Consider the following 12,589-nt stretch of genomic DNA (forward strand, 5'->3'; position numbering starts at 1 on the left):
CGGCAAGGCCAAATAATAATAGTAAGACTGTGGAAGTATATGCTGTTTCTCCCGTTTTCATACTTACGTTTTCACCTTTCTCTCTTGGGGCAGAAGTATTCTGATGAGGTGTCACTACAAAAGTGCATGATGAAAAGTTATTTTGCAAACACTCCGTGTTTGCTATGCACTGCATTGTGCTGTGATTGCAGTCACCACTGACATTAACAACATTCAGAAATGTTTTTGTTGCTTTTTCTTGTTTCAAAAATCTAAAATTTTTGTAATTTTAGAAATTTTTATTCAAAGGGACATATTATCTTTGATAACGCACTCTAAAATACTTTGATGCGTGATTAAATATAATAATTTTTGATAAATGTTTTATTGTGTTTTCGAATACATATTCAAACAAAAGAATATAGATCAACACATATCACAGTCATTTTACTTACATACAGTTGAGGTACATTATATATCATTATAGTTACATATGGATAATTTTTTAAAAATTTGTGAAGATTCGTAATTGAGCAGTCACTTATCTGCTTGTTACATAAATGCTTACTCTAAATAATTATAATTTCCGAAACTAAGCCTTCTTGCAGAAGCATTTGGCAGCACATGCACGTGTTTGTACTATATTTCCGCACAGTGGTTGTCCCTGTATTTAAACTCTGTGAACATCCCTGGAACTAATACATAGACTCACACAGCTGTCCAGCTAATATTTTTTGTTGCTGCTGGGGATCTGAGACAACGGCTCAATTCACTCTGCTCCTCGTCGTCGTGGGAAGAACGCTCATACAGGTCTTGCAAAGAACATTATTAATTAATTGACTCTAACCCCCCCCCCCCCTTACACACACAATCCTGAAGTGGAATTTTCAGTTTCCATCATTACGAATGTGTACAGTGCCGAGTACTACTGAGTACCGAGGACTCTTTCAGAATATAAAATTTATGATGGAGGGTTTTCGGAGTGTTGTTTGATTACAAAAGAATATTATTTAATTTAATTCGCAAGGTTGCTTAACAGTTTTATAAGACGTTAAGAGAAATCAGACATAAATTTAAAATGTTCGAAATACAGATAACAAACTAACGCGAACGTGATGATATCAGCAAACAGTATGAAAAAAATTTCGAATATCATGTTAAATGAGGTAGTTCATCGCTCATATCTAAAGAAAAAGCAGGAACTGTAATAACAATAGTGTATACGATGCTTACGCAAAAACTTGGCTCTATTCGTAATATCTGAGATCAGCAGTCATTAGTTAAAGAGTTCCATCTGAAATGTTATCTCTAATCTCAAATATTAAAAATATCTGTTAAATGAATTCCAAAGTGTTAAGTACCGGTATGTATCTTTGTATTCATATCCGGCTGGAGACCCGATATGAATACAATGAATTATTATGCCGGGAAAGTGTACGGAGCCACACCGGTTTGTATCTATTCAATGTTCTGCACTGTCAATTTCTCTATCCGACACAAAATATTATCTGCAACTATAGGTAGATTGCCAGCATTTGACCATCAATAGTATTCGTGAAAAAGGGTGTTACTGCAGTAAATCTGTAATTGGAGATCTTAATGAGTCATGTCAGTGATGCTGGGTTTGAACCGTAGAACTCAAACAAGCAGTATTTCACGAGAAGTCTATTATCAATGTTCACAGTTAAATACATTTTTATATTTCCAACATGGTGATAGTTTCCAGAGGCGAGAATTTCACAGCTGGGGTTGTGGGAACTACAGTCAAAGAAACTGAATTCTGCGGCGCTTCATATAATGAATAGGTGTAAAAAAACGCAAGCTACAAGCCTACTTTAGCAGGATTATTTGTTACAATGTTCAAGTAGTTGTCTCACACAGTTGGCGCAGTTGAAAAAAGGCTTCTCTTTCCGTTTTGAGAGGCTGAAGAGTATCTCATCCAATATTTCAAACACAGCACGTTGAAGACACTAGTTTCTTATAATATGCTTAGGTTACGTCAAGTATCTAACATACCTAAAATGTAGGAAGCCTCCTAAATGACATCGACCTAAAGTTGTACTTAAAAAACCATGTCGTGTGATTTTCAAATGAACAGGATTATAGATTTCGGAAGGTGTGTAAACAATGCATATCGTATTGTACGCGTCTGCTGCATGTGTGTGGGACATTAACTCCAATTTTCCGACAGTACATTGTGTCACATACACTTGAGTTCTCGTTCACATTACTCGGAAATTTATTGTTTTCTGATATCATTTCATACTAAAGCCCACTGTGTGTTAGGATCGACAGCTATCCGAGACTAGGAGTGGGTAAGAATCACAACGCCAGAGAGAGTGTATCTGACTGAACCAATGGCCGACTGTATTATTTCCACTTGCCGTTTTCGGTAATACACATTCCAAGTTGTATTACTGTCGCCTGCGTGGTATACTCCAGAAAGTCAGTGTGAGGAACAATTTACTGATAGCAGTTGAAAGCTAGAATGAGGTGTAATTCTTCTCACGTCAGCGGCACAAATTAAATGGAAAGTAATGTTTCTCTTATAGATCAACGTGTACACTCCTCAGAATGACGAAGGCAGGGATAGCACTGTGATACCATCTACAGCAAATGTTTCCGTGAAAGCAGTTGAGCATCGAATTATATTTCAGAATAATTCATTATTTAAGCTAGAAAATTAATTTTCTGTAGCGGCTAATGCATAAGCAATAAGCAAAAGCCGTAGATACATATATGAACGTAGTGTTTCCATAGACATTCTGCCTCTATGGCGGAGCGCTTGGGTGCCGCATACGTGAAGAATCTCCGCTGGAAGGACTGGAACAGAGTCTTCTCAGAATCAGGCTTAGACTACTTGATCCTCTGAACAGCGGCGGCAATGTGGTTGCTAGGTGCTAGTACTCTAAGCCGAAAGGAGCTCCCACTGTGTGTAATGTGACTTTGTGACGAAACTAAAGACATGGTGTCTCACGGTACTTAAAAAAGCTGAAATAATTCGATGTCTCGTGTGCCGTTGAACCTGAAGTACTTCATTTTTCATTCTGGTTGACGCTAGTGCTCTCGGAAGTATACGATTCATACATTTTTCATGTTCGAAGCGACGATTTATTTACTTGTGAAGATACCGAAATCTTGCATTACGACATGCAGTTTTTGCTGTTACCGAAAGAAGGTTAGTGTGTTTGAGGAAACCGTCGTGTGAATTAAATGGAGATACAGATTTCTTGCGCTTAAAGTTGCTAGTTCTGTTGAGTTTTTCACTATCATTCTTAACAAATTTTAAAAGTATAATTTTGAAGTGTAACGCTACAACTATTTTTCGTTTAATTTCGTTACGAAAAAGTAAATTACTGTATTCCTACGAGGTTTAGGGAAGTGGACTTGAGTCTCTTTAATGTTTCGGGCAGCAGTCTTTCACATTGTATAGTTCATGCAATATTGTCAGGTTTTACTTAGTCTTACCCTAAATGTTACCTAGCATCTTGACTTCCAGTCGGCCTCTAAGATAATTTTTTTGTGAGGTTGTGTGTGAGCGCACGCGTTTGAGAAACCAGTGCCAACCGAGTGCTTGTGTTTTGGAGACATTTCTGTTTACGCTATCCTGTCATATGCTTCACACATTTTCATTCTAGGTCAGTTATACATTTGGACAGTTTGTATTGGAAACTTACAACTTAAATACTGGATCAAATGCCTAATGTTAAGGTGCTGTGTCTCTAAATATGGACCAATGGTATTTTACTTCATAAAAATGGTTGAATCAGCCCTTGCACTTTCGTACGTGGATTATTGTCGAGTTCTTATGTACCTGTAGTCACACCACTTACAGATAAATATCACGCTACCCTTCCTTAGCTTCATAAAACGGTTTCTGACTGAAAAACTGGCACTGTTGCTAAAGCAGCATTCTCGCCACTGAAAAAGTCGGCACTTCTACACATGTGTATACCTTAATTAAACGAAGCAAAATAGCTAACATTGATGTCATCCTATAAAAGCGGTTTTTTGTTCTTAGTTTGCACTTTAACTCGAACTTCGGCCGTCTCCTGTTGTAGAACAGACTTCCCATTATAACCTTACTCAATTCGGCAGTTCAGACTAAGCTCAGAGGGTTACACAATGGCACTGCGAACCAAGATAAACATAAGGGCGTAGTATTACATAATACGTATAACTTGTATGTGGCTGCGTAGACATGAGGTACCTCTCCAAGAAGCGTTCCGCGGCAGGTTGGTTCTGCGTTTTAATGCCATACTGCTATTGCGCGCAGCTTGTTAAGGCCACCACCAGAAAACCGACGAGCCCATCAATGGCAATAAACTCATTGTACGGCTACTGGCACTACACAACAGCCAGCGGTTTGCTAAGTTTGTCTTTTTCAAATTTCCTCCATATCAAATCCAGGAGAAAGAGTGTCAGAGGAGAGGGCAGTAACGTCAGGGCCTCCCTGGAGACGTCAGAGCTGTGGCGCTTGCCCTTCAGGGCAACGGCGTTGGCACGTGAGGAGAAGCGGCGGCGGCGCGGAGTGGGCGTGTCACCTGCGGGTGACGGATGAGTAGGGGAAGGCGAAGACGCGCACGTAGTCGACGCGCAGCGCGGCGTCCTCGCCCCGCCACGTGGGCTGCCACCAGTGGCGCCGCTCCCAGAAGTCGCGCATCGGCGCCGCCGACGTCCAGTTCCACGGCTTGGGCCGCGGGAAGTTGCGCCACCCGTCCGGGAAGAACTTGCCGCCCACCGCCACGTTCATGATGATGAAGAACTGCCGACAAAACACCAAGTTCCTCTAACATAGATAGAAACGAAATATTCTCTTTATTTTTATAAGTAGTTTAGCGCTCGCTCGCTGCTTAGCTCGCATAGACTGTACGGTCTGCAAAGATTTTTTGTTTATTTTTCTTTAATCGAACCTGTATGTTTTTCATACTTCTGACCAAATAGCGAATTCGTAGTTGGAGTAGAAGGTCTTTGTTAATCCTACTTTTTGAGTTCTAGTGGTGACATTTCATTAGAAACTTTCGTCCCTTAACACAAATTTCTTTAGAAAACAAATACGAATTTTCATAGATTTAGATTTAAAAGTTTAAATATATCGAAATATTTTCATAAAAATTTTGATCCCCTATTTTACCCCCTTAGGGGTGGAATCACCAAAAATACTGACACACGTTTTTTTTTTCCTTTCTAACCGAGAAGCTAAATACAAATTTTCTTAGATTTAGCTTTAGATATCTTTTCATAATGAAATATTTAAATAAAACATTTCATCGCCTATTTCATCACCTTAGGGTTTGAATTCCGAAAAGTACTAAAACACAAATTTTACAATTTCTGACTGTGAAGGCAAAGACCAATTTTCATAGACGTTGCTTTAAAAATACTTGAATAAGATTTATTAAAAAACTTTGATCCGCTATTTTACTCCTTAGTCGTTGAAATTCCAATAATGCTGAAACACGTACTTTTTTTATCTCTGACCGAGAAATAAAATAACAATTCTTGTAGTTCTAGCTTAAAAATTTCCTTAGTAACGATACATTTTCAACAATTCTTTACTAAACGATGCCTACGGTATAAGATCAACACCCTCTTAAAATTTTTACGTTTCTATCCTTACCGGTTTGGACTGGACGATGATGAGTCAGACAGTCAGGACATTTTCTTTCATGTAGGGTGTAATGGGTATGAGTAAAGATATTTTTGTTGGTGAATCGGGGGGGGGGGGGCACTGAACTCCATTACAACAGTATTTACGCCATTTGCAGACTAATTATTATTGCTGATACAAGTCGTATATTTTTATGTTGGTTAACACCTCCAAGAACGTGTGGAAATAGCAAGCCATTAATGCTTATCTTCCCTGGGCAGCAGGTCAGGTGTTGAAGTGTGGACGTATGGAGGCAAAACGGTTAGTCTATACCGACAGGCGTACACCACTTAGTCGTGCTGTTACGACCATGCAGATCGTAAAGTTTGTGACGTGTTTGTGGGAAGACTATTTGAAGCAGAGAAAAAACAACCAACGCGCTGATGTGTATACATATTAAGGTACCACATATAAAAATATCTGCACTTGCACCCATTACGTACTCTACATAGGGATTGAAGAATGGGTATAATGAAACCAGTGCTGTGCTTGAGTACGACTCGGACGCCTAGAGCAGTTAAAGCTACAGGTCGAGAAAGATGTGATCTGAACCATCTTTCGCCCTCCCCCCCCTCCCCTGCCTGCGATATAACAACTTATGTTGGTACTAACTCCAGGATGTAGCATTATTAATTTACCATAGATTTGCATAATAAAAATAACTGAAATTTACGCACTGATACATCTTCTATGTTGCGAGCCATATGTAACAACAGCAACCAATAAATAAGTGAAAGATCGCAGTCACGATTCACTCCAATCCTCAATGTTTCGCTCACCCCGCGATCTAGTGACACGTGTTGGTACTATCTCCATGACGAGTACTGCCGCTATATCTTTATTCCCGCGATCGCAATTGCCGCTATTCTAACATGATTTATGTTGTCTATTATGCACGTATTCGTGAATAATTCTTTTTCTTGTTTCATGTTAATATTATCATCTTGTTTTCAAGGTAATTAATATTTGAAAACGTGATTACTCGTTATTCTAATATGTTAGCAGGGATCTAAATGCTCATATGATACCCACTTGATGATATTTTTATTTTTTAATTTTATTTTGTCAGTCTTCTGACTCGTTTGATGTGGACCGCCACGAATTACCCTCCTGTGCCAACCTCTTCACCTCGGAGAAACATTTGCAACCTACGTCCTAAATGTATTCCACTCTCTGGTGGAGGCTCTGTAATGGTGTGGGGCGTGTGCAGTTGGAGTGATATGGGACCCCTGACACGTCTATATACGACTCTGGCACGCGATACGTAAGTAAGCATCCTGTCTGATCACCTGCATCCATTCACGTCCACTGCGCATTCCGGCGGACTTGGGAAATACTAGAAGGACAATGCGACTCCTCACACATCCAGAATTGCTACAGAGTGGCTCCAGGAACACTCTTCTGAATTTAATACTTATGTTGGCCACCAGACTCCCCAGCCATGAAAATTATAGAGCATATCTGGAACGCCTTGCAACGCGGTGTTCAGAAGAGATCCCCAACCCCTCGTACTCTTACGGATTTATGGACAGTCCTGCAGGATTCATGTTGTCAGTTTCTTTGGCTCTTCAGCGTAAATTTACATTAAACGTAGCGTCTACAGAGGAAATTATCTTTATTCGCTCGCACAAAAATTCGATGCGCGAGCTGGTCATAAGACGACATTGCCTGGGAATGCGCTTCGTCTTGGGCATTCGAGGAGAGGTGGCAAGACTTCTTTCTCACTCGCGGGCTGGCAGACAGATTTGACCACAGTTCTGCACAACATTGGTGGGATGTTATATATCAGTTACCTTGCTCCACTGACGTTGGTGTTCCTTATCCAGGAAAAATTCGTGACCTGATGGTTTTAGTGCAAATAATGGTAGCTTAAGACGTCAAGAGTTCTTCTACAAAGTTAAGCAAAATCTGTAGTAGGTGGGTTGCGACAGCTACGATATAAATGGTCTTGTCCTGACTTACAGGTAAAAGTAAAGTCTGTGGCCCACAACTTGCGAACGGGCTTCTGGCCTTACAGCAGCAGAGTGCAGCCCTTTTGTAGCAGCGGCACTGGGAGGGGGAGCGTGCCAGGCCCATCGGACCGGTTCCTTTTACACGCGGGAAGTCCTCTGTACTCAGTTTCATATCAGCACCCTTTATTGGTTACTGCTGACGTTGTTACATATGCTGCGAGCAGTATGTTGGCCGTATCATTTGTGCTACAGGTCACAGAGATAAAATATGCAGGTCCATTGTGTTTAAACAGTGAAAAACACATCTCGGTCCACTGATTCTCGCAGGTTACAGAAGCCGTAATCGCAAGCGCAATACAACAGAATTTTAAACCCCTAGTGCACACTCCTTATACCGTCGCATAGGCAACAAACAAGAACTATCAACACTTTCGTGTGGAAAAATATGAATAAATATTATTGTTGCTTGTCGCTGTTGATGGAAACATTCCGTAGGGATTTACTCAAATCACTTATATGCGCAGTCACTGCCCTACTTTCATTTGTGGAAACCTAAGTCTTACTGTGTGCAGCTACGGCTAATAGTGATGCAACGTTCAAAATATTCCAAGTGCTCATTGCACAAAAGTCTTTACCTCAGAGGCCAACAGTTTCATTTCATAGTGATACCAGTCTTATCAATTCATTCTTTACTGGAGGAACGAACTACAACAATATAAAGATTAATAGCAATATATCCATTAGATGTAGCACAGTCTGAAGACGCCTACTATCGTGTGACTCCTCTATCTAGGATAGGGAGTTTTCTCTCTTGAGCACAATCCAATCCTCTTTCTTCCTTACATGGCGGCCGTTGACCGAGGGTCACTAAGTCCCTCATGTCAGTCACCTGCAACGCCCTTGACGTTTTATTCCGCCGCGGAGTGATTCTTTCGGTAAATTTTATTCTTTTTTTACTTATTATTAGCTCTGGTACTGAATCACATCTGTTTGATTTTGTGTTGGTAATCCTGTATTGACATAACCAAAATTCATGTTGTTCCCACCACCTCACTTTACTAATTCCCACTACATCTAATTTCAACCTGATCATTTCCTTCTGAAATTCTGTAACCTACCTGCTTACCAGATTAGGAGCTCAACATTCTAGGCTGCGATTCGTGCAACGATATATTGTTTTTTTCTGATCACGTCCTCACATAGAAAGATGAGTAGGGGATTCCTTTAACTCATTGAAATCACAAATAAATCGAACAGTAGAGCTGCATGTCCTCGAGAAACACAACGGCTGTTCCTGTGACGTAATTTTAAAAAAATTTAAAATTGTGTAGGCTTCCTTCAGTTATCATGAAAGTTTTCTGAGTATGGCTCCACGTCATATTGAAATAAACCATTACTGACGCAACCACCGTTTCGGTCCACCCCAGTAAAGCCAGAAGAAGTCCACTGTAACTGTGGCTGAAACATTGGTTTCATCAATAACCGTTTATTACAATATGAGGCTGTATCATAAGCGGTAAACTTCCATGTTCAAAAATTAAGTTTAGTGTATGTTCACTAATATTTGTGAAAAATGCATAGACAAGACACTTGTGGCTGAAACAAAATCTACACCATAGTTTAGGTACATGAAAACACACCTATGGACACAACTATTTATTACGCCTGAATCTGAGAACAGAGTATTGTGTGAAGCCCCAAATGCTCTAGTCGGAGTTTCTAAAAGTAGTGGAATGGAAACAAAGAGACGATTGTCTGAAGAATACCTGCACTGTGGTTTTTGGTGTTCTGACACTCATAAGGAGGATGTTCTTCCGGAACATAGTGATGACTACAGAGAGCACCGAACGGTAAGTCAGTTGCACTAGCTGAATCCTGAATGTAGGCAACCAAGCACACAGGACAGCTCCGCAGTGGAACTCCGACCAGGCGAAGCAGCTGCCGGTCTCGTTTAGTCTGTCGCCGACAGACAAGAAATACAACACTAAAACTATATTCTTCTCGGAATATCCGAAGAATTAAAATTCGCATAGCTTCCATTGCGCAAAGTAAAAACAAGTTATGAAGCTTTTAACTTTGAACACAATTCATGAAGAATTACCTAACACAAGAATGACGAATGATAAATGATTCATATTCATCATGAATAGAAATTAATCACAAGGCGTTAATCTGCAACAGTTCTCTCTGACCTGCTGACTACTAGATTCCCATAAGCCAGAACGTCCCAAAATACAGTACGAGAAGTGAATTATCGTTTGTAATTGATATAAACCATTCCGACCTATCACAGCACTTTAAAACGAAACTCTGAAGGTATCGGTAGTTTGGAGGAGATAAAATGGAGACCTTTAAAAACGTCTTATCTTTCTCGTTTGTGAAGCAGCTGTGGCCAAGTCCGGCTTCGGTACATGGACCAGTACTTCCGAAAATCTCATACTACATTTGAATTCAAAATACGATTTGTCAAAATTTTGATCGATTCCGTTAGAGGATAAGTGATACATCTCAGTAAATACGTTCTTCGCCTTTAAAAGACCGTTTAATGGTGTATAAACAAAATTTCAGACTTCTAAATTCTTCATCAGACACTCGAGGAGGTTCTGTAGAAACGTTCTTGTCCTTTTGCAATGATCAAGGCCAGTCCTATAGGTCACTTCCTAACGATAGTTATACAAGGTTATACATATGAATGATCCTCATGCTTCTTCACTTTTTAAATGCGTCTCTATTTCTCGAAGAACTCACGTTCGACGTCCTTACTGTAGCGATAAAACACACTCACGTAGAAAAGTCAATGAGTTGTAATTAAACATCTTTAAATTGCTAAAATTTTCGTAGCTTGTATTGTCGAAAAGTTGTAATACTCTGCAAAGTACGAAGCTAAGTGTTACAGACCTTTTGTTCTAAGCAAGGACTTTGAGAGTTTAAACAAACTAACTGAAGTCCCTCATCTGAGAATATGGAAGGATCGATCTATACTCACTTGAAAAAAAATTTTAATAGCCGAGATTCACTCGCACAAAAATTCGGTGTTCGAGCTGGTTATAAGACGACACTTCCTGGGAATGCACTTCGTCTTGGGCACTCGAGAGGGAGAGAGACAGGTGCACAAGACTTCTTTCTCACTCACGAGCTGGCAGACATATTTCACCACAGTTCTGCACAACATTGGTGGGATGTTATATATCAGTTACCTTGCTCAAATGACGTTGGTTTTCCTTATCCAGTAAAAATTCGTGGCGTGTTGGTTTTAGTACAAATAATGGTAGGGCAAGACGTCAACAGTACTTCTGCAAAGTTAATCAAAATCTATACTAGGTGGGTTGTGAGAGCTATGATATAAATTGTCTTGTCCTGACTTACAGGTAAAAGTAAAGGAGATGAATTTTCAGAATTTCACATTCTTCATCGCACACTCGAGGAGGTTCTGTAGAAACGGTCTTGTCCTTTTGCAATGATCATGGCTAGTCCTATAGGTCACTTCATAGTTATACAAGGTTATACATATGAATGATCCTCATGCTTCTTCACTTTTTAACTGCGTCTCTGTTTCTCGAAGAAATCACGTTCCATGTCCTTACTGTATCGACAAAACACACTCACGTAGAAAAGTCAATGAGTTGTAATTAAACATCTTTAAATTGCTGAAATTTTCGTAGCTTGTATTGTCGAAAAGTTGTAATACTCTGCAATGTACGACATCTAACTGTTACAGAACTTTTGTTCTCAGCAAGGATTTTGAGAGTTTAAATAAACTGACTGAAGTACCTCATACTGAGAAATTGGAAGGAGCGATCTATACTCACTTGAAAAAAAAAATTTTAATAGCTGAGATCTCACTAATTGATTTTTGATACTAACGGCCGGTTTCAACGGTTGAAAATGTCATCTTCCGATCTTCAAAAAAACTTTTGTTTATAAATCGTGTTCCATTAAGCATTTATCACTCATGCCCTACCGTCATTATCATGGAGAAAACACAGCACAGTATACATAGGTTTGTCAAAAGTAAAACCACATACAGATAAAAAGCACCTTATGCAGATGGGCATTTTCACACACGTTGTACTCCATTGATGCTTGTCAGTTTTTGAAATGCACAATATACAGTAAAAAATGTACATTTAGACAAATGTTTACGTTTACATGACTTGTTGTATAAACCATGGACACCTCAGTAGAAGTGCATTTGCGCGGTATACTTTGACTGAGATGTACCCATGATGTATATTACATGACATGCAGATGTAAACATTTGTACAAATGTGCATATCGTACATGTTAAGTACTAAAAAGGCTCAGTGAAGTGTGTGAACACGCCCATTTGCACATGGAGATTTTTATCTGCACATTGTTTTACTTTTGACAGACATGTATAATGTGCTCTATTTTCTCCACGGTACTGACGACATTGCATTAGTGAAAACGCATAATGCAACACGATTTATAACAGAAATTTGTTTGAAGACCTGAAGATCACTGTTTCAGCTTGGGAACCGGTCGTCAAAAATAAAAAGTTAATTAATTCGTTCTCCACTGTTAAAAGATTTTCATTTAAATAAGTTCATTGAGAGTTACTTTTGGAAGTGGAATGGAATTTTAACGAGAAGATATTAATTATAATCACCTTACGAATGTTGCAGTTCTTAATTACTTGGGGGAAGAGCATTAAGACTTCTTCTCCTAGATAATTAAGAACTGTAATAAACAGGAAGGACAAAGAAATTCCTCTGTCATAAGCTGTCGTAATTTATTTGTTTCCACACATTTGGCGTCGCATAGGTTTCTATGTAATTTCTCTCCGTGTTTTACGTGTATGAGACTGCGCTGGGGAATAGAGACACTCTCTGCTTCGATCCTATTAGTCTGATTCGCTCGCAGGACGGCAGCTGCCCTTGGGCAGCGCCTCATACTGGTCTCAGTCCTAGCCAGTCCCACGTAACGTAATCGGAGACATTTTCTAGCCATTGGGTTACTCAATTGGAAGCAAAATTTTTCAAAATGT

General features: G+C 39.6%; 1 protein-coding gene across 1 annotated transcript in view; it reads right to left on the reverse strand.

Moving 5' to 3' along the window:
* Nucleotides 1–390: 390 nt before the first annotated feature.
* LOC124775385 (beta-1,3-glucan-binding protein-like) overlaps nt 391–12,589 on the reverse strand; it is a 308,989-nt gene continuing 296,790 nt past the window's right edge. The window contains exon 6 of the mRNA XM_047250223.1: nt 391–4,744. Coding sequence (XP_047106179.1) covers nt 4,520–4,744 — 225 coding nt within the window. The 3' untranslated portion in view covers nt 391–4,519. The remainder of the gene's footprint in view (nt 4,745–12,589) is intronic.

The sequence above is a fragment of the Schistocerca piceifrons genome, chromosome 1 (assembly GCF_021461385.2).
Source record: "Schistocerca piceifrons isolate TAMUIC-IGC-003096 chromosome 1, iqSchPice1.1, whole genome shotgun sequence".
Taxonomy (NCBI): Eukaryota; Metazoa; Arthropoda; class Insecta; order Orthoptera; family Acrididae; genus Schistocerca; species Schistocerca piceifrons.